Source organism: Heterodontus francisci, chromosome 23 (assembly GCF_036365525.1).
Source record: "Heterodontus francisci isolate sHetFra1 chromosome 23, sHetFra1.hap1, whole genome shotgun sequence".
Classification (NCBI taxonomy): domain Eukaryota; kingdom Metazoa; phylum Chordata; class Chondrichthyes; order Heterodontiformes; family Heterodontidae; genus Heterodontus; species Heterodontus francisci.
The window spans coordinates 68,687,516-68,709,726 of record NC_090393.1 but is presented as its reverse complement, the minus strand read 5'-3'; the positions used below and the strand labels follow the sequence as shown (position 1 = coordinate 68,709,726).

Sequence of the window (22,211 nt, the reverse complement as noted above, 5' to 3'; positions counted from 1 at the left end):
ATTCCCTAGATTCGGGGAAGGTTCCATTAGCTTGGAAAATAGCTAATGTAACTCCTTTATTCAAAAAGGAAGGAGACAGAAAGCAGGAAACTACAGGCCAATTATCTTAACATCTGTCATTGGGAAGATGTTAGAAGCTAGTATTAAAGATGTTATAGCAGGGCAGTTAGAAAAATTCAGGGTAATCAAGCAGAGTCAGCATGGTTTTATTGGAGTTCTTTGAAGAAGTAATATGTGCTGTGAATGAAGGGTAACCAGTGATGTACTGTACTTAGTAGTTGGCAGGAAAAAAGACAGAGGCGCAAGGGGAGAGCCAACTGTGCAACAGCCCCGACAAACAAATTTCTCTGCAGCACCTGTGGAAGAGCCTGTCGCTCTAGAATTGGCCTTTATAGCCACTCCAGGCGCTGCTTCACAAACCACTGACCACCTCCAGGCGCGTATCCATTGTCTCTCGAGATAAGGAGGTCCAAAGAAAGAAACTACTTAGATTTCCATAAGGCATTTGATAAGGTGCCACATCAAAGGTTATTGTGGAAAATAAAAGCTCATGGTGTAGTAGATAATATATTGGCATGGATAGATGATTGGTAGTGAACAGGAAACAGTAGGCATAAATGGGTCATTTTCTGGTTGGCGAGATGTAACGAGTGGTGTGCCACAGGGATCAGTGCTGGGGCCTCAACGTTTTACAATTTATATAAATGACTTGGATGAAGGGACCTAAAGTATGGTTGGTAAATTTGTTGATGACACAAAGATAGGTAGGAAAGTAAGTTGTGAGGAGGCCATAAGGAGGCTACAAAGGAATAAATAGGTTCATTGAGTGGGAAAAGATCTGGCAAATGAAGTGTAATGTGGGAAAATATGAAATTGTCTATTTTGGCAGGAAGAATAAAAAAGAAGCTATTATCTGGATGGTGAGAGATTGCAGAGCTCTGAGATTCAGAGGGATCTGGGTGTCTTAGTGCATGAATCACAAAAGGTTAGTGTGCAGGTTCACTAAGTAATTAGGAAAGCTAATAGAATATTATCATTTATTCCGAGGGGAATTGAACACAAAAGTAGGGAGGTTATGCCTCAACTGTACAGGATATTGGTGTGACCAGTCTGGAGTATTGTGTACAGTATGGTCGTCTTATTTAAGGAAGGATGTAAATGCGTTGGAAGCAGTTCAGAGAAGGTTTACTAGACTAATACCTGGAATGGGGAGGGTTGTCTTATGATGAAAGGTTGGACAGGCTAAGCTTGTAGCTGCCGGAGTTTAGAAGAGTAAGAGGCAACTTGATTGAAACATGTAAGATTCTGAGGGGTCTTGACAGGGTGGATGTGGAAAGAATGTTTCCTCCCGTGGGAGAATCTAGAACTAGGGGGTCACTGTTTAAAAATAAGGGGTCACCCATTTAAGACAGTGATGAGGAGAATTTTTTTCTCTGAGGGTTGAGAGTCTTTGGAACTTACTTTCTCAAAAAGCATTAAGCAGAGTCTTTGAATATTTTTAAGGCAGTGGTGGACCGATTCTTGATAAGCAAGGGGGTGAAAGGTTATTGGGGGTAGGCGGGAATGTGGAGTTGAGGTCACAATCAGATCAGTGGCCTACTCCTCCTAATCCGTATGTTCGTGTGATTATACTCCCTCCCACCCAACCCACTGTAAGGACTCTGTACCAATCTCCCAGTTTCTCCATCTCCGTCACATATGTTCTATGACACCTTCCATACCAGTGCTTCTGCTGTGTTTTCCTTTTTCCTCAACTGAGGTTTCTCCTCAACCATGTCCATTCCATTTCCAACAATTCTGCTCTCACCCCTTCCCCTCCCTCCCAGAACCATGATTGCTCCCTTGTCCTCACCTTCCACCCCAGCTTCCCTATTCAACAGCTCATCCTCTGTCATTTTTGCCACTGCCAAACACATCTTCCCTTTCCCTTCCTGCATTCCAAAGGGACCAATCTCTTCCCAATGTCCTTATCCAATCAGTAATCACCACCTCCCCTTCCCACAATCCCTTCCCATGCAAGTGCAGGGTTGCAACATCTGCCTTTTAACCTCCTCCCTTTCCATTGTCCAGGCCACTAATCACTCCTTCCAGATGAAACAGTGAAACTTGTACTTCAATTTAGTGTACTGTATTTGCTGCTTACGATGCAGGCTGCTCTACACTAGGGAGACTAAACGCAGATTGGATGATCACTTTGTGGAAATCCTCCATTCAGTTCGCAAGTGTGACCCCAAGCTTCCGGTCACCTGTCGTTTTGTTCCCGGCCTCCTATACTGTTCCAATGAAGTTCAATGTAAGTTCAAGGGACAGAACCTCATCTTTCGATTAGGCACTTTCCAACCTTCCAGACTCTACCTTGAGTTCAACAATTTCAGATAATCTCTGCCCAACTTTTTTCTGACAGCAGCTGCTGGTATGATTCTGCTATTCCTATTTTCACCGCCTCTTGACACATCTTCTGTTTCTTTACTTGTCCCATTGCCATCTTCTTTTGCTTTCCATCATCATCCCTGTTGTCATTCAATCTCTCCTGCCTTCTACCCTATCAGACTGTTTTTGTCTTTCCCCCCCGCCATCCCCTTCCCTTTCTAAAAACCTGTTAGATCTCTAGTCTGCCAGTTCTGATGAAAGGTAGTTGACCTGAAATGTTAACTCTATTTCTCTCTTCACAAATGCTGCTATACTTGCTGAGTATTTCCTGAAAGATTACTGTTCATTAGTTTCATTTTATTTAGCAGTGACCTGTGTTGTGATGTAATTTAAATTAAGCATTGATTGAACAATGTGCAGGTACACGGTGCTATTATAGAATGTAGGTGTTGGTGTGCTTTAAATGAGACCTTTGCTACTCTCCCTCTTTTTTTTTCCTAGCTTTGATGACCATGACCCAGCAGTGATCCATGAAAATGCCTCTCAGGCTGAGGTGCTGGTTCCTATCCGCCTCGACATGGAGATAGACGGACAGAAACTGAGGGACGCCTTCACGTGGAACATGAACGGTAAGCAGCAGCAATGGAAATACTTGCTGTCACTCCTTCACTGGGAAGCCATCCATTAGTGCAGCTTAAGTATGATCCAGGACACATCTGAATCATTCTGCTTCAGGCTTCTGAACTCCAAGGCAACCAGCAGAAGGACTTCTTTCAGTCCACATGCTTAATCCAGGACCAAGCTGTCAGGTGAATAGTGGACGTGTTCGCACGTGAGAGAGGCCCTTGTTCACCCGTGTCCTCCCATTCATAAACTGTCAGGGCAGCCATAGAATCATGGAATGACACAGCACAGAGGCCCCAGGCCATCATACTGGTGCTTTCTCTTTGAAAGAGCTGTCCTATTCGTCCTAATCCCCAGCTCTGCAAGTACTTATCCAATTCCCCTTTGAAAGTTACTATTGAATCTGCTTCCAATGCCCTTTCAGGAAGCGCAATCCAGGTCATCATAACGTGCTGTGTTTTTATATTAAAAAAACTTTTTTGATTCTTTCATGGAATGTGGGCGTTACTGGCAAGGCCAGCATTTGACCAGGTAAGGACAGCACATTTCCTTCCCTAACGGACATTAGTGAACGCGATGGGTTTTTGTGACAATCAATGGTAGTTACTGATACTTACTTTCAATTCCAGATTTTTTTTATTAATTACTTGAATTTATTAATTAATTGATTTTAAATTCCACCAGCTGCCGTGGGTGGGATTTGAACCCTTGTCCCCTGGGCATCTGGATTACCAGTCCAGTGACATTACTACTGCGTCACTGTCTCTCCCTTGCGTCATCCCCTTTGTAAAACCCCTAATTTGAGTCCCTGGATCAAGCAGTTAATCATCCTGGTAAACAATCCTGGGTTTGAACATGCAGATTAACCAGGTACTGGGGATGTTGTGGCTTCTCCTGTGTAGGTGAAGGAACCTCAGGGACAGGCAGACTGCTGACAGAAGGCTGGGTATGAGAACCCAATACAATGCATTCTCTGTATCTACCCTATTGGTCTCTGGACCTTCTGAACTAGAGGTGAGAATGTTGCCCACTGAGCCACAGCTGATACCTTAACACCTACACCTGTCCTTAGGCTTGTGAGCAGAGTGTCAGTGAGGCTGAGTGAGTTAGTGTGCAGGTCTGCTTGTTCAGTGAGGCCGAGTGAGTTAGTGTGCAGGTCTGCTTGTTCAGTGAGGCCGAGTGAGTTAGTGTGCAGGTCTGCTTGTTCAGTGAGGCTGAGTGAGTTAGTGCACAAGCCTGCTTGTTCAGTGAGGCTGAGTGAGTTAGTGCACAGGCCTGCTTATTCAGTGAGGCTGAGTGAGTTAGTGTGCAGGTCTGCTTGTTCACTGAGGTTGAGTGAGTTAGTGCACAGGCCTGCCTGTTCAGTGAGGCTGAGTGAGTTAGTGTGCAGGTCTGCTTGTTCAGTGAGGTTGAGTGAGTTAGTGTGCAGGTCTGCTTGTTCACTGAGGTTGAGTGAGTTAGTGCACAGGCCTGCTTGTTCAGTGAGGCCGAGTGAGTTAGTGCACAGGCCTGCTTATTCAGTGAGGCTGAGTGAGTTAGTGTGCAGGTCTGCTTGTTCACTGAGGTTGAGTGAGTTAGTGTGCAGGTCTGCTTGTTCAGTGAGGTTGAGTGAGTTAGTGTGCAGGTCTGCTTGTTCACTGAGGTTGAGTGAGTTAGTGCACAGGCCTGCCTGTTCAGTGAGGCTGAGTGAGTTAGTGTGCAGGTCTGCTTGTTCAGTGAGGTTGAGTGAGTTAGTGTGCAGGTCTGCTTGTTCAGTGAGGCTGAGTGAGTTAGTGTGCAGGTCTGCTTGTTCAGTGAGGCTGAGTGAGTTAGTGTGCAGGCCTGCTTGTTCAGTGAGGCCGAGTGAGTTAGTGCACAGGCCTGCTTGTTCAGTGAGGCCGAGTGAGTTAGTGCACAGGCCTGCTTGTTCAGTGAGGCCGAGTGAGTTAGTGCACAGGCCTGCTTGTTCACTGAGGTTGAGTGAGTTAGTGCACAGGCCTGCTTGTTCAGTGAGGCCGAGTGAGTTAGTGCACAGGCCTGCTTGTTCAGTGAGGCCGAGTAAGTTAGTGCACAGGCCTGCTTGTTCAGTGAGGCTGAGTGAGTTAGTGCGCAGGCCTGCTTGTTCAGTGAGGCCGAGTGAGTTAGTGCACAGGCCTGCTTGTTCAGTGAGGCCGAGTGAGTTAGTGCACAGGCCTGCTTGTTCAGTGAGGCCGAGTGAGTTAGTGCACAGGCCTGCTTGTTCAGTGAGGCCGAGTGAGTTAGTGCACAGGCCTGCTTGTTCAGTGAGGCCGAGTGAGTTAGTGCACAGGCCTGCTTGTTCAGTGAGGCCGAGTGAGTTAGTGCACAGGCCTGCTTGTTCAGTGAGGCCGAGTGAGTTAGTGCACAGGCCTGCTTGTTCAGTGAGGCTGAGTGAGTTAGTGCACAGGCCTGCTTGTTCAGTGAGGCTGAGTGAGTTAGTGCACAGGCCTGCTTGTTCAGTGAGGCTGAGTGAGTTAGTGTGCAGGTCTGCTTGTTCAGTGAGGCTGAGTGAGTTAGTGTGCAGGCCTGCTTGTTCAGTGAGGCTGAGTGAGTTAGTGCACAGACTTGCCTGTTCAGTGAGGTTGAGTGAGTTAGTGTGCAGGTCTGCTTGTTCAGTGAGGCTGATTGAGTTAGTGCACAGACTTGCCTGTTCAGTGAGGTTGAGTGAGTTAGTGTGCAGGTCTGCTTGTTCAGTGAGGCTGAGTGAGTTAGTGCACAGACTTGCCTGTTCAGTGAGGCCGAGTGAGTTAGTGTGCAGGTCTGCTTGTTCAGTGAGGCTGAGTGAGTTAGTGTGCAGGTCTGCTTGTTCAGTGAGGCTGAGTGAGTTAGTGTGCAGGTCTGCTTGTTCAGTGAGGCTGAGTGAGTTAGTGTGCAGGTCTGCTTGTTCAGTGAGGCTGAGTGAGTTAGTGCACGGACTTGCCTGTTCAGTGAGGCCGAGTGAGTTAGTGTGCAGGTCTGCTTGTTCAGTGAGGCTGAGTGAGTTAGTGTGCAGGCCTGCTTGTTCAGTGAGGCTTAGTGAGTTAGTGTGCAGGTCTGCTTGTTCAGTGAGGCTGAGTGAGTTAGTGTGCAGGTCTGCTTGTTCAGTGAGGCTGAGTGAGTTAGTGTGCAGGTCTGCTTGTTCAGTGAGGCTGAGTGAGTTAGTGTGCAGGTCTGCTTGTTCAGTGAGGCTGAGTGAGTTAGTGCACGGACTTGCCTGTTCAGTGAGGTTGAGTGAGTTAGTGTGCAGGTCTGCTTGTTCAGTGAGGCTGAGTGAGTTAGTGTGCAGGTCTGCTTGTTCAGTGAGGCTGAGTGAGTTAGTGTGCAGGCCTGCTTGTTCAGTGAGGCTGAGTGAGTTAGTGTGCAGGTCTGCTTGTTCAGTGTGTTGCTGCCTGATGTTATTTAGCATGTTTTCTGTTCACAACCAACTTCTCACCTTTGCAGAGAAGTTGATGACCCCAGAGATGTTTGCAGAAATTTTGTGCGATGACCTGGATTTGAATCCTTTGACCTTTGTCCCTGCCATTGCCTCAGCAATTCGCCAACAGATTGACTCCTACCCCACGGACAGCATTCTAGAGGATCAGTCCGATCAGAGAGTCATCATTAAGGTGAGTGCTTTCAAATCCTGTCATAGTGCGAGCTCAGACCCGACCTGGGCCGTGGTGTTGTACTTGGCCTCAGTCCCCCGGACTAGGGAGCGGAAAAAATCCAGGCAGAATGATGCTTCAAATTACTTTTATTCCCACTACTGCTGCAAAGTCTGGCGAGAGAGAGATTAGGCTCAGCTGTGATGGAATCCCCTTGTGGTCGAATAGCCTGCCTTATATTGACTGTCATGGTTCATGGCTCCTTTGGAGCTAGATAACACCATGGAGCAGCAATTGAAGATGCTGTGGAGTTTGATATGAGTATTTTTAAATTCTGTTGGATTTGACACTTGGTGCAGAGTCTGTAATGGGTGGATGGGCTGAGGTTTGGCGAGGTGTCTCAAATTCGAATAGTTGGATGCTACTCGGAGTCTCCAGGCGAGGTTGATAAACAGTCTGTTTGGGTAGGCATTCAGAGAAACTCAACTACAGAAGACTTCACTTGGGTCTTCCATCAGGTATCAGCAACAAGGATCTTCTTAGGTCTTACACATTGATGCAAAGTCCCTTTTTCAAAGATGCAAGACTTCTGCAACCATTCAGAATTTCTTAAAACACCGGAGGCAACAATACAGCTTGATGCAGGGATTCTTCAGAGACAAGAGGCAATAGGAATCTGCCACATTTGAAAACAGGGTTTCTTCTCAAGAGCTGCAGGATTCCTTTTCAAAGATGAAGGGGGCAGGTTCTCCTCTCCAGGCAGGTCCAAACCAAATTCCAACTGTCTGCTTTTGTCCAAACCCACTGGCTTTTTAAAGTTCAAAACTGAAACTGAAATTTCCCAGAAACAAGTCACATGTTAAGTCATAAATCACTCCTTTGTCACTGGCTTGTAAATATCTGTCCCTTTAGGTCAGAAAACGACTCCCTGTTGAGTTCTTTGCAAATATTTTTTTTCCCAGTAAATGTTTACATTCTACTTTCAGGTCAAACTCAGTTCCAAACCTTTTTTTAAAAAAAACACACACACAATTCAGCCATATCCAGATGATTCAATGTAACTGAAATCCTTTTTCAGTTTTTGAAAATTATAGAATCCCAAGTTTTAATACAAAAAAATGGAAATCCTCATAACACAATGTTGAGAGTGCTGGTGATCCAGTCCTGCGCCTACCTCGGTACAGCTGGGAGTGCTAGTGGTCCCATCTTGGTTCTTTGCCAAGGCTGCCCATTGTTGTGGTGAGAGCTGCCTCCAGTTGAGTTCGAGCTGCATGCTAATACAGAAAACCTGCTAACATGAACATCTGGGGAGGAATAACTCCAGTGGGAGAGAAATCGATTTGATTATAGGTACATGGGCCATAGTGGATAAGAACTGGATCACTTCCCCCTTCCGTTTCCAGTGAATCTGCCAAAGTGGCTTAATGTAATGTTCACTGATGCTTCCCCGGTGGTCGAATAAGTAACCGCACTGTTTGCTGCAATACTGAGAAAAGGGAAGATCCCAGGTTTGACTCCAGGTTTGCACTAAGCTTGCCGATCTTGACCAGGGAAAGTGGTTTGGGTAATAAAAACAAGAAATGCTGGAACCACTCAGCAGGTCTGGCAGCATCTGTGGAAAGAGAAGCAGAGTTAACGTTTCGGGTCAGTGACCCTTCTTCGGAACTGACAAATATTAGAAATGTCAAAGGTTATAAGCAAGTGAGGTGGGAGTGGGGCAAGAGATAACAAAGGAGAAGGTGTAGATTCGATAAGGCCACATAGCTGACCAAAGGGTCATGGAGCAAAGGCAAAGTGGTTTGGGTGCTGCCATTGGCCTCAGTGCGCCTACGCTAGGGGTCTAGTCACTGGATAATCATCACCACGTGCTGATCCCATGGGAAAGTGCACATGTGGCTGCAGACCCAGAACAGGGGACCTGGCTGTGATACTCCTAGTGGTTGAATTGCTGGCTGCCATGTACTGTCTGGACTCTGAGGGTGTTGTTGCCCTCAGAGTAGGAAGGGCTTAGGCTCCATCCTGCATGCGGCCTGCAAAGCTCCCCCAATGATTATTTACATAGTCGGAGACTGGGTGAATGTGGGCAGTAACAGAAGTGTTGCGTTTGTGCAGCTGAACATCCATGTGGGAAACATCTCGCTGGTGGATCAGTTTGAGTGGGACATGTCCGAAAGGGAGAACTCGCCTGAGAAGTTTGCTCTGAAGCTGTGCTCCGAGTTGGGCCTCGGAGGGGAATTCGTCACCACCATCGCTTACAGTATCAGGGGCCAGCTGAGCTGGCATCAGCGCACATATGCTTTCAGGTAGGCCTGCAGTCAACTGGCAAAGGTTGGTACATTTTCATTGCATTTTGTACCAGTCCACTAGTTTTTAGTGATCTCTGTACATGGACTGCTAAATCTCTCTCTACCTCCATATCTGCTAGCATCTAGCCATTTAAATACTCCAATTTCTTTAAGTCCCAAAGTAGCCGATTTCACACTCCCCCACATTGAACTCCATCTACCACAGTTTTGCCCATTCACTTAATCTATCCGTGTCCTTTTGGCATCTTCTGCTCCATTTACACCGCTTAATGACCCTGCTAACTTAGCTTCGTCAACAAACTTGGATATACAGTTCTCCATTCCTTCATCCAGGTCATTGATCAATATAGTGAAAAGCTGAGATCCTGTACAGATCCCTGAAGGACATCAGTAGTCACATCCTGCTAATATCCCTACTCTTTGTCTCCTACCTCCTAACCAATTTCCTGACCATGTCAATCGATTGTCTTCCCCTCACCCTTCCCCATTAGCCCGCTCAGAGAATCTCAAACTCTTTCCTGTTTGACAGGTTCCTCCCCTCCCGGCAGCCTTTGGGTCCTGGCTGGGATACAGCATCAGAGTGCCACCAGCCCTGTGGCTATGTCTGAGTTTGGATTGTGAGTGTTGACATATTGCCATGCTTGCTGTGGGGAACCTGTGGACCCTGCCTATGCTAATGGGATCTTACATAAGAATTTAGAAATAGGAGCAAGAGTAGCCAATCAAGCCTGCTCCACCATTTATTTAATAAGATCATCGTTGATCTTCTATCTCAACTCCACCTTCCTGCCTGATCTGCTTGATCCCCTTCGTATCCAAAAATCTATGGATCTGTCTTGAATATATTCAATTGAGCATCCACAGCTCTGGGGCAGAGATTCATAACTTTTTAGAATTTCTCCTCAGTCCCTAATGGCCGACCCTATATCCTGAGAATGTGAACCTTATTTAGGGATTCCCGTATCAAGCACCTTAAGAATTTTATATGTTTTAATGAGATTGCCTCTCATTCTTCAAAACTGTCCTCAAAGGACAGCCCTCTCATCCTATCATCAATCTAGTGAACCTTCACTGCATCCACTTTAAGGCTAATATATCCTTCCTTAGGTAAAGAGACCAAAACTGTCCACAGTACAGCAGGTGTGGTCTCACCAAAGCCATGTATAATTGCAGTAAGACTTCCTTACTCCAAACCCCATAGCAGTAAAGGCCACCAAACCATTTGCTTTCCAAATTGCTTGCTGTACCTGCATCTTAACTTTTTGTGATTCATGTACAAGGACATCCAAAACCCTCTGAAAATCAACATTTACTAGTCTCCCAATTTTTAAAAAATATTCTGCTTTTCTAATTTTCCCACCAAAATGAATAACTACATTTCTCCATTAGACTCCATTTGCCACGTTTTTTCTGACTCACTTATCCTGTCTATATCCCTTTGTGTTGTCCTCACAGCTTGCTTTCCCATCTAACTTTGTATCAAGCAAACTTGGATATGTTACATTTGGTTTCTTCGTCTAAGCCATTAGCATAGATTGTAAATAGCTGAGGCCCAAGTACTGATCCTTGTGTCACCCCCACTAGTTATAGCCTGCAACCCAGACATGTCCCATGGTATTCCTACAGAGAGTAGGAATAAAGATTCTGAAAGGGCTTGACAGGGTTGACACTGAAAAGTTGCTTCCCAACATTGGGGAATCTAGAACACTGGGACTCAGTCTTAGGATAAGGGGTTACTCATTTAGGACTGAGATGAGGGGAAATTTCTTCACTCAAAGGGTTTAAATCTTTGGAATACTGTACCCCAGAGGATTGTAGATGATCCATTGTTGAGTATATTTAAGGCTGAGATTTTTGATCTCTCAGGGAATCAAGGGATATAGGGAGCAGGCGGGAAAGTGGAGTTGAGGCAGATGATAAGCCATGATCGTATTGAATGGCGGAACAGACTTAAGGGGCTGTATTGGCGACTCCTATTTATGCTTCTGCCCATTAACCAATCCTCAATCCATGTTAATATATTATCTCCAATCCCTTGAGCCTTAGTTTTGTGTAGCAACTTACTGAATGTGTTTTAAAAATCCAAATACACAATATCTACTGGTTTTCCCCCTTATCTCCCCTGCTGGTTACAACCTCAAAAAACTACAATAGGTTTGGCAAACATGCTGTCTCTTTCATAAATCCCTTTTGAGTCATAGAGTCGTACAGCATAGAAACAGGCCGTTCGGCCCAGCGCGTCCATGCCGACCATAATGCCTATTTATACTAATCCCACCTGCCCGCATTAATTCCATATCCCTCTATGCCTTGCTCATTCAAGTATCTGTCTAGATGCCTCTTAAATGTTGCTACTGTTCCTGCCTCCACCACCTCCTCAGGCAGCTCATTCCAGATACCCACTATTCTTTGTGTGAAAAATTTACCCCTTTGATCCCCTTTAAACCTCCTCCCTCTCACCTTAAATCTATGCCCTCTAGTTTTAGTCACGCCTACCATGGGAAACAGACTCTGGCTATCTACCCCATCTATGCCCCTCATAATTTTATATACCTTTATCATATCCCCTCTCAGCCTCCTTCGCTCCGGGGTCAACAGACCCAGCCTATCCAGCTCTCTTTATAACTCAAGCCCTCCAAGCCAGGCAACATCCTTGTGAATCTTTTCTGCACCCTCTCCAGCTTAATCACATCTTTCCTGTAGTGCGGCGACCAGAACTGCACACAGTACTCCAAATGAGGCCTAACCAACGTTATGTAACATGATGTCCCAACTCTTGTACTCAGTGCCTCAGCCGATGAAGGCAAGCATGCCATACGCCTTCTTCACCATCCTGTCTACCTGTGTTGCCACTTTTTCAGGGAACGATGTACTTGCACCCCAAGGTGTCTCTGCTCAACAACACTCCCCAGGGCCCTGCCATTCACTGTATATGTCCTACCTTGGTTTAACTTCCCAAAATGCAACACTTCGCACTTGTCTGCGTTAAATTCCATTTATCACTCCCTTGCCCACTTTCCCAGTTGATCTATATCCTGTTGTAACCTTAGACAACCTTCTTCACTGTCCACTATACCACCAATTTTTGGTGTCATCTGCAAACCTATTAATCATGCCCCTTACATTCACATCCAAGTCATTAATATATATGACAAACAACAGAGGGCCCAGCACTGATCCCTGCAGCACACCATTGGTCACCGGCCTCCAATCGGAAAAACAACCCTCCACTACCACCCTCTGCCTCCTATCACCAAGCCAATTTTGTATCCAATTTGCTAGCTCACCCTGGATCTCATGTGTTTGAACCTTCTGGACCAGCCTACCATGCGGGACCTTGTCAAAGGCCTTGCTAAAGTCCATGTAGACAACGTCCATCGCCCTGCCCTTCTCAATACCTCTTGGTCACCTCCTTGGAAAATTCAGTCAAATTCGTGAGACATGATTTCCCACGCACAAAGCCATGCTGACTATCCCTAATCAGACCATGCCTTTCCAGATGCATATAAATCCTGTCTCTCAGAATCCCTTCCAATAACTTTCCCACCGTTGATGTAAGGTTCACCGGCCTGTAGTTCCCTGGCTTATCCCTGCTGCTCTTCTTAAATAAAGGCACAACATTAGCTATCCTCCAGTCTTCCGGTACCTCACCCGTGGCTAACGATGATACAAAAATCTCTGCCAGGGCCCCAGCAATCTCCTCCCTTGCTTCCCATAGCATCCTAGAATACACCTGGTCAGGCCTTGGGAATTTATCCACCTTAATGCGCTTCAAAACCTCCAACACCACCTCCTTTGTAATGTTGATATGCTCCAGGATATCAGTGTTCCCTCCCTTGAACTCACTAGCTTCCATGACCTTCCCCACGGTAATTACGGATGAGAAGTATTCATTTAAGACCTCGCCCATTTCCTGTGGCTCCACACATAGATTGCCACACTGATGGTTAAAGGGACCTACTCTCTCCCTAGCTACCCTTTTACTCTTAATATACTTATAGAATCTTCTGGATTCTCCTTTATCTTATCTGCCAGGGAAATCTCATGGCCCCTTTTCGCCCTCCTAATTTCCTTCTTAAGTGTAATCCTACATCCCCTATACTTCTCGAGGGACTCGATCGATCCTAGCTGCCTATACCTGACATATGCCTCCTTCTTTGTCCTGACCAGACCCTCAATATCCCTCGTCAACCAAGGTTCCCTAAACTTGCCAGCCTTGCCCTTCCATCGAACAGGAACATGCCGGCCCTGAACTCTTCCTATCTCACTTTTAAAAGCCTCCCACTTGCCAGACGTCCCTTTACCTGTAAACAGTCTCTCCCGTTCAACTTTTGAGAGTTCCTGGCTGATGCCATCGAAATTAGCCTTCCCCCAATTTAGGACTTCAACCTGAGGACCAGTCCTATCCTTTTCCATAACTATCTTGAAGCTGATAGAGTTATGGTCACTGGTCCCAAAGTGCTCCCCCACTGATATCAACCACCTGCCCAGCCTCAATTCCTAACAGGAGGTCGAGTGTAGCCTCTTCACTAGTAGGGCCATCCATATACTGCTTCAGAAAAGTATCCTGGACACACTTAACAAATTCTTCCCCATCTGATCCCTTAGCACTAAAGCAGTCCCGGTCAATATTAGGGAAGTTAAAATCACCTACTATTACAACCCTATAATTCCTACACCTATCTGTGATTTCCCTACATATCTGCTCCTCCACTTTCCTCTGACTATTGGGGGGCCTATAGTATACTCCCATCAAAGTGATCACCCCTTTCTTATTTCTAAGTTCTACCCATATGGCCTCGCTGGACATTCCCCCCAGGAAATCCTCTCTAGGTACTGCCGTGATGTCCTCCCTAATCAATAGTGCAACTCTCCCTCCTCTCTTACCTCCACCTCTGTCACACCGGAAGGATTGGTACCCCGGAACATTGAGCTGCCAGTCCTGCCCATCCCTCAACCAGGTTTCCGTAATAACTATAATATCACAATCCCATGTACCGATCCATGCTCTGAGTTCATCTGCCTTACCTGTAAGGCTTCTTGCATTAAAGTAAATGCAGTTTCGCCTACCAGACCTTCCACGCTCCCTGTCCTGCCCCTGCCCAGGATGCCTACTGGACTTGCTTGCTTTAACCTCAGCTATCTTATCTGAGAGACTACTACTTTGGGTCCCACCCCCCTGCAAGACTAGTTTAAACCCTCCCGAGTAGTACTAGCAAACCTCCCTGCAAGGTCCCCCTCCAGCTTAGATGCAACCCGTCCTTCTTGTACAGGTCACCTCTGCACCAGAAGAGATCCCAATGATCCAAGTAGCTGAAGCCCTGCCGCCTGCACCAGCTCTTCAGCCACGCATTCATTTGCCTAATCCTCCTATTCCTACCCTCACTAGCACGTGGCACAGGGATTAATCCTGAGATTACAACCCTGGAGGTCCTGCTTTTTAACCTTCTGCCTAACTCCTTATATTCACTTTGCAGGACCTCATCTCTCTTCCTGCCTATGTCGTTAGTACCAATATGGACCACGACCTCTGGCTGTTCACCCTCCCCTTTCAGAAGAGTCATATTATGATTTTCTAAGTGCCCTGTTGCCATGTGCCTAATAGATTGTAGCATTTTCTCTGCTACTGCTGTCAGGCTAACATACCTATAGGTCCCTGTTTTCTCTCTTTTTTTGAACAGTGAGGTTACATTTGATATCTTCCAATCCATGAGAACTGTTCTAGAATCTAGGGAATTCTGGAACATCAAAACCAATGCATACTTTCGACCCTGGACTGTTGCTGGGAGCTATTTTATGGACTGGTAATTCAGTGTGTTTTTGACAGTGTGTGTGCTCCCAACAGGAACCATGAAACTGCACCCAGTATCATGGTGCCAGCCTTGTCAGTTTCCCACAGTAACCTAGAAAAAACCAGCACAGGCTGGGAATGGAATCCTGGGCCCTTCCTGCTCCGTGTGGGACTCAGTACCACACCGGGTGAGCTCAGTTCTTCGGCACAGGCCAGGAATGGAAGCTGAGGTCTTTGTTAGTATCATTGACTACACTGTCCCAGAGCCAACACCACTGGAAACACAGTAATTGGTTATTCATGTCATGGTTACATTTTGAATCCTACTGGGCACAAAATGGCAGCTGCATTCACCTACATGAGTGACAGGAATTCATTATGTGCAGTATACCTACCTGCGAAGCTACCTGGGAGGAGGTTGCTGTTCTGGTGCTTTTCTGCAGCCAGCGATTGTAATGCCTGTTTTTACTTTCTTGCTATGTGACAGTGAGAACCCTCTGCCCACAGTGGAGATTGCAATCCGGAACACAGGCGATGCTGACCAGTGGTGCCCGCTACTCGAGACACTGACTGACGCTGAGATGGAGAAGAAGATTCGAGATCAGGACAGAAACACAAGGTACGTCCCTAACCCTGTCTTTGCATTCCTCGTAGTTCTGTTCAGTCCGCTGCCATCTAATACAGAACTACTCCCTTCTCTAGTGCTGTCTAACACACTCACCTTAAACACCTTATTCCTCTTTTCCACTTTTATATGCTGGTGCCCATCCCCGTGCCAATTTAATTTAAACCCTGCCCTTCCCGCAAGAGCATTGGTCCCAATCCTGTTGAGGTGCAACCCGTCCCTTTGAGTAGATACCTCCTGCTCCAGAACAGGTCCCAATGCCCCAAGAGTGTGAAGCCCTCCCTCCTGCACCATGATTCATGCCACGCATTGATCCTCCCTATCTTCCTGTTTCTACTCTCACAAGCATGTGGCACTGGGTGTAATCCAGAGATTACTAACCTCAAGGTCCTACTCTTTAATTTCCTCCCTAGTTCCTGAACATCCGACCGTCGGATCTCAGCACCTGACCTTGCTATGTCATTGGTACCAACATGCAGCACAGTGTCTGGTTCACCCTTCCACTGCAGAATATCCTGCACCCTCTCAGTAATGTCCTTTACCCAGGCACTGGGGAGGCAACACACCATGCGGGATGCACGATAATGATTACTGAAATGCCTGTCAGTTCCCCTGACGATGGAATCGCCTATAATAACTGCATTTCTACTCTTTGCTGTTCTCTCGTGTGCATTCCTTTGCCCATTGGTGCCATGATTTGGACTGCGCTCCTTCAAGGTGTTGTCACTCTCAGCAGTCTCAAACACTGAGAACCAGTTTGAGAGCAGCACGCACCCTGAAGACTCCTGCACTTCCTGCCTCTTCCTACTCTTCCGGATTGCCACCTACCAACTATCCTGAACTCCTGCTGCCTGTGGGGTGACCACCTCGTGGAATGTATGATTCAGGAAACTCTCCTTCTCCCTAATACTCCACAAGATTCCAGCTGCTCCTCAAGCATGGAAACCCTGAGCTCAAGCTGAAGCAGCTGGAGACATTTCCTACACACGTGGTCACCCAGGATACATGAAGTGTCCTGAAGTTCCCACATGGCTCAGGAATTGCAAGCAACAGGTCTCAGCTGCCCATCAATGATCTAAACAAAAACCCTCTCTTCCCTTTTAAACAATCAATTGTAACCAATACCACTAGTCCTGCTCTGTGCTTATGCTCTTATTGCAATACTTACTGTTACACTACCCCAACTGAATATTTTTAATTACCCAGCTCCTAATTTGAACCAATATGTTCCCTGCTGGTTTCACTTTCTTTATATGGTAAATTATGAAATTCACGTTAATTTTAATTTTTATTAATTTAGATTAAATTAAAAACTTACCAGGAAACTCACCCCAGCCGGGTTCCATTTCCCCGTGCATTCTGTTGATTGTCATGTCACTCCGACGTCACTTTTCTTGCTTTCTCTCCGAATTTCTGAGCTTTTGGCAGGCTTTTTAAATCCTCTCCTCCCGCTGTTTCTCTCCGAACCTAGCTGATGGTGCAAGGACTACGGGATGCAAATTTAAGGTTTTGGACAGAAGATGCAGGGGGTATGTGAGGAAGAAATTTTTTATACAGCGAGTGGTAATGGAATTCACTGCCAATGTGGGTGGTGGAAGCGGAGACAATGATTTCAAAAGGATGGGCACTTAAGGGAAATAAACTTAAAGGGCTATGGGGATAGAGTTGGGGAATGGGACTAATTGGATTGCTCTGCAGGGAGCCGACATGGACTCGATAGGCCGAATGGCATCTATGATTCTATGACTGTTGTAATGTAGGAAGCAAGGCAGCCATTTTTCACTCTGCAAGCTCCCACAAAAAGCAATGCGATGATCAGATAATCTGTTTTAGTGATGTTGGTTATGGGATAAATATGAACAAACATACAAATTAGAGGCAGGAGTAGGCCATTCGGCCCCTCAGGCCTGCTCCACCATTTGATAAGATCATGGCTGATCTGATTGTGCCTTCAATTCCTGTCTAACCCCAATATCCTTTACTCCCTTGTCAATCAAGAATCTATCTAACCCAGCCTTAACAATATTCAATGTCCCAGACTCCACTGCTCTCTGGTCAAGAGAATTCCATAAACTGGTGACCCTCTGGAAAAAAAATGTCTCCTCATCTCCATGTTAAATGGGAGACCCATTATTTATAAACTGTGTCCCCTAGTTCTAGTCTCTCTCAAAAGGGGAAACATCCTCTCAGCATCCAAATGTTGCCCAGGTTACTGGGGAGAACTCTCCTGCTCGAGGCTCAATGGGGTCTTTTACAGCCACCTGAGAGGGCAGACAGGGCCTCAGTTAAAGGTCACATCTGAAAGAGAGGACCTCCGACAGTGCAGCACTCCCTCAGTAATGCAGTGACTCCTACTGCACTGTGAATATGTGGACGTCAGGAGAACAGGAGTGGTTGTAGTTAAACGCTGCGTTTGCTGACAACGCAACCACTACGTGGCGCAGTATTGGCACTTCCCTCAGCCGCTCACTCCCACCCTTGCCACTTCCTCCCCTTGGCCGCTTGCTCCCAGCTCTCGCCCCCGGCCACTCGCTCCAGGCTATGTCGCTTCCCTCCTCTTGGCCACTCACTCCCGCGTCAGCCCGGCCGCTCACTTGCTCCCCTCCTTGCACTTTGCGGCACGTTCACCGCTGCTTCTTCGGGCAGCGCAACAGCGAGCGATTGGCCGGGGTGGGGGAGCAGTGAGGCCAGGAGTGAGCGGCCAAGGGGGAAAGTGGCGAGGCCTGGAGCGAGTAGCGGACTGCCGAGGTGGGAACGAGAGGCTGAGGAAAGGCAGCAGTGAGGCGGGGAGAGCGTGGCTGAGGTGGGGAAGCAGCGATGTGGGATGGAGCAGCAAGTAGTCAGGAGCAGGAAATTGAAAGTGGCGATTGAAGTAGAGATGGCAGGAGGGAGCGGAGTGCTGTTCAGGGGAATGGTGGCAGCAATCGTGGCTATTGAGGGGTGAGGACGTCAATGCATGGTGGCATCTGCACGCATTGATGCTGGCAAATGTTCGCACGCGCTGACATTCGCAATCGCTCTGTGCATGCTCTGTATTGTCAGGAGTCACCGTGTTAGTTAAATGCTGGTGCGAATGCAGCCAAGCACTAAGAGTTGATGGTGAACCATATGTTGCGTTAGAATTTGGAACTTGCTACCGCATGGAGCGGTTTAGGCAAATAGCATAGATGAGTGAGAAAGGAATAAAGCGATATATTGACTGGGCTTGGATTAACTAAATAGAGTAGCAGGCTTGTGCGGAGCATTTACGCCAGCTTAGACTTGTTGGGTTAAATGTCCTGTTTCTGTGCTGTGAATACTATATAATTACGGTATTATTTTTGTTTTACAGACGCATGAGACGTCTCGCAAACACAGCTCCAGCCTGGTAACTGAACCCGTGCTCACCCTGGTCTCCAGCCTGGTAACTGAACCCGTGCTCACCCTGGTCTCCAGCCTGGTAACTGAACCCGTGCTCACCCTGGTCTCCAGCCTGGTAACTGAACCCGTGCTCACCCTGGTCTCCAGCCTGGTAACTGAACCCGTGCTCACCCTGGTCTCCAGCCTGGTAACTGAACCCGTGCTCACCCTGGTCTCCAGCCTGGTAACTGAACCCGTGCTCACCCTGGTCTCCAGCCTGGTAACTGAACCCGTGCTCACCCTGGTCTCCAGCCTGGTAACTGAACCCGTGCTCACCCTGGTCTCCAGCCTGGTAACGGAACCCGTGCTCACCCTGGTCTCCAGCCTGGTAACTGAACCCGTGCTCACCCTGGTCTCCAGCCTGGTAACTGAACCCGTGCTCACCCTGGTCTCCAGCCTGGTAACTGAACCCGTGCTCACCCTGGTCTCCAGCCTGGTAACTGAACCCGTGCTCACCCTGGTCTCCAGCCTGGTAACTGAACCCGTGCTCACCCTGGTCTCCAGCCTGGTTCAGATGATGAAGTTCCTGCAACAACCATTGCAAGAGCTAGTTCTGAGACAATAGACATTCCCCATAGCGGCCTTGTCGCAGACCCCTACACTGTGTATAAAGACTGGTACAGTAGTGTCAGTGCTCCTCATAAGATGTCTTGATCATATCCTGTTCCAATCCCTGCAGTCAGTGCACAGGAGTCTTGCCTTAATCCGGTTTTTTTTGTATAGGTGCCCATTGCACTTTGAGAAGTTTTTAAATAAAGTTCTTAATTTTAATTATATGGTAACAGTTTTCATTTTAATGTCTTCTGATGTGATCATTTGCTTGAGAGAAACTGATAAATCGTACGTACTGGTTGTTCCTCTTCACCCCACCACATCTGCTAGTCCAGTTGTGCCTTTGGTGTTGGAGGATGCAGTGTCGACAGATGTTCAGAAGGTGAAGCTGCTTCTGGTATCTGCGAAACCAATGAGCTTTGTCATGAATGTTTTTTCCTCAAACTGTGGCGGGCCATACTTGTGTTTCAGGAGAGAGCCAAAGGCCGTGCAGTTCTGGTGCCAAAGACAGTTCTGATGAAAGGTCACTGACCTGAAACATTAACTCTCCTTTCTCTCTCCACAGATGCTGCCAGACCTGCTGAGTATTTTCAGCACTTTCTGTATTTATTAAAGGCAGTGAAGTGACTGGTGAAAGCTAATGTTTCTGCTAAGTTGAGCAACCTCGCGACAGCGTAGAAGATCTCCAACTCAAATGTTATCCAAAATTGATTCGACGAGCTTCAGTCAGTCTTTAATGAAAGTTTGGCCATAGGGGAGTTCCTGTCTTTCACTCATGGGCTCAGGTTATACACATTTATTAACATGGGGCTTTGTTGATTTTCTGCTGGAGTCGGGGCACTTCCCTACGGTCAGATTTTGGGTGACCTAAAACTTGAATTGAGCTGTGCAGGGTAATGGTCAGTACCTTTCCCACTCTATAACTTGCTGATGACATTCAGAACCCAGCTTGCTTACAGTTGGAAGCCAATTGTTGGAGGAAAGGGGGTGATTAATTTGTTGAACGGAACCATTTTACCGAGGATTGTGTTCCTCTGTCTGGTGTAGAATCTTAAGATGGAAAACATTGGTTGAAACAGCTATATTGGGGTTTCTGTTCTCCATCCTTGTTGGGAAAACTTGTGTCCAACAGGAAAAGTCAGTTCAGCTGTTCAGAGCAATTCCAACATAAATAAAGGCAAAGGTCCATCGAATTCATCTACCATCTTGGTTGTTACGTGATATAACAATAACGTAGCAGTTAATCTCTGTCAATTAGTCTGCAACAGTGCCAGACGTGAAGTGAGGAAAACCCAAGCTTTGGGAACCATAGGTCTAAAGTCACCTGTTCCTCCCAAACGTGCTACAACTTACCACGTCATGTTTCCAATTACTCATATACTGTATTCCATAGTGTTATTTTCTGAAAGGAAATGTATCTAATTTGTATTTGAATCCATATTTTCTGCTTCCACTGTCTCACTGGGGCGCCTGTTTCATAGATTGACCACTTGCTCAACTGCAGCTGATTGTCATAGTCATTATGGCACAGAAGGAGGCTATTCGGCCCATTGAGTCCATGCTGGCTTTCTGTAGCGCAGTCCAGTCAGTCCCATTTCCCCGCTCTATTCCCATAGCCCTGCACGTTGCTCTGTTGCACTGACAGAGGAAGAGCAGTTTATACTCCTCCAAACATTGCCACCTTTCATGAAGTTTACTACTTACTGGAGGAAAATGGGTCGATCGCTAAGACTCCACATTAATCGGATGGACCTGCAGGGCGGCAAGGGCCGGCTTTGCTCGCCAGGCGGCGGATTGTGGGCCAGGATCCCGACACCGGCCGGAGCGCTTTTCCTGGGCCCTAAACCTCTGGATGGCGAACAAGAGCGCAGCGACATCCTGGAGGGCGCAGACAGCAAGGAGGCCGTCCTCGTGCCCCCTTGCGCCCCCTTCCCCCCCTCGCGCCCCCTTGCTCCCTCGTGCCCCCCTCGCCCCTCTTTTCCCCCCTTGCGCCCCCCCAATGAAATCGCACAGTTTACATGTTAGGGCCCTTGCTCAGGGATAGGAGCTAACAACCCGCTGCCTTCTGGGCGTCTCGGGAGAGACCAAGGCTAAGGGAGTAAACCCTAACAGAAAATCCAGAGTGGAACCCCTAAGGTGGTCATGTGACACCTTTGGCATGTTTCCGGCAGTTCCTGCAGCCATACCGGTGCCAACCATCGTGCCCTGCCCTCCTTTCAACCCCACTGGGAAGGCCGAGAGGAGGGTTTTAACGCTTGGACTCAACCTCTATACATTCCGCCCAGGCATGCGCCATGTAGAAGTCACTCCATAGCCACCTCACAGCGACCAAAGCAACGTGGAAGGCAGCGGTTACGGGTTATAAGTCCAGCTCAATTGGCGTAGAGATTGGGCGCCACAGGTTGCCTTTGTCGGTGGGAGAGGTCATCGCATCTCACTTGACAGCTACCACCCGTCTCAAACCGGGCAGCCCCCGGTCAGTAAGGTTCTGTCCTGCCACAGTTCACCTGCTTCAATGGGTGCTTGGAGCTCAGGGTCATTGCCCAACAAGTGGACTGTAACACCGCACCAAACAGCACGACAAAAAAAGGAAAGGTACCAGCCCTTCGTTTTGCAAGCTGGAACGTCAGAACTGGCTTGTTGGAAGACCTTACACAAATGCACGACTCTCGGAAGACCGCCATCATTAACAACGAGCTCAGTACACTCAATGTGGACATTGCAGCACTTCAGAAGACACGCCTCCCTGAAAACGGATGACTAAGAGAGCAAGACTACACCTTCTACTGGCAGGGTAGGGATCCTGAAGAACCAAGACAGCATGGAGTGGGCTTCGCCATCAGAAACTCTTTGCTCAGCATGATAGAGCCACCTTCAAATGGCTCGGAACACATACTGTCCATCCGACTGCTCACCGCCCCTGGTCCAGTACACCTACTCAGCATCTATGTTCCAACACTCTGCTCCTCACCTGAAGCTAA

At 47.4% G+C, this 22,211-nt stretch overlaps 1 protein-coding gene across 2 annotated transcripts in view; it reads left to right on the top strand.

Moving 5' to 3' along the window:
- LOC137382892 (SWI/SNF-related matrix-associated actin-dependent regulator of chromatin subfamily B member 1-A) overlaps positions 1–19,449 on the top strand; it is a 67,126-nt gene extending 47,677 nt beyond the window's left edge. For both annotated transcript variants that reach the window (XM_068055465.1, XM_068055463.1), the window contains exons 5-9: positions 2,872–2,999; positions 6,412–6,578; positions 8,670–8,860; positions 15,142–15,273; positions 18,611–19,449. In XM_068055465.1, the coding sequence (XP_067911566.1) occupies positions 2,872–2,999; positions 6,412–6,578; positions 8,670–8,860; positions 15,142–15,273; positions 18,611–18,650 (658 nt within the window). In that variant the 3' untranslated portion in view covers positions 18,651–19,449. The remainder of the gene's footprint in view (positions 1–2,871; positions 3,000–6,411; positions 6,579–8,669; positions 8,861–15,141; positions 15,274–18,610) is intronic.
- Positions 19,450–22,211: the final 2,762 nt, after the last annotated feature.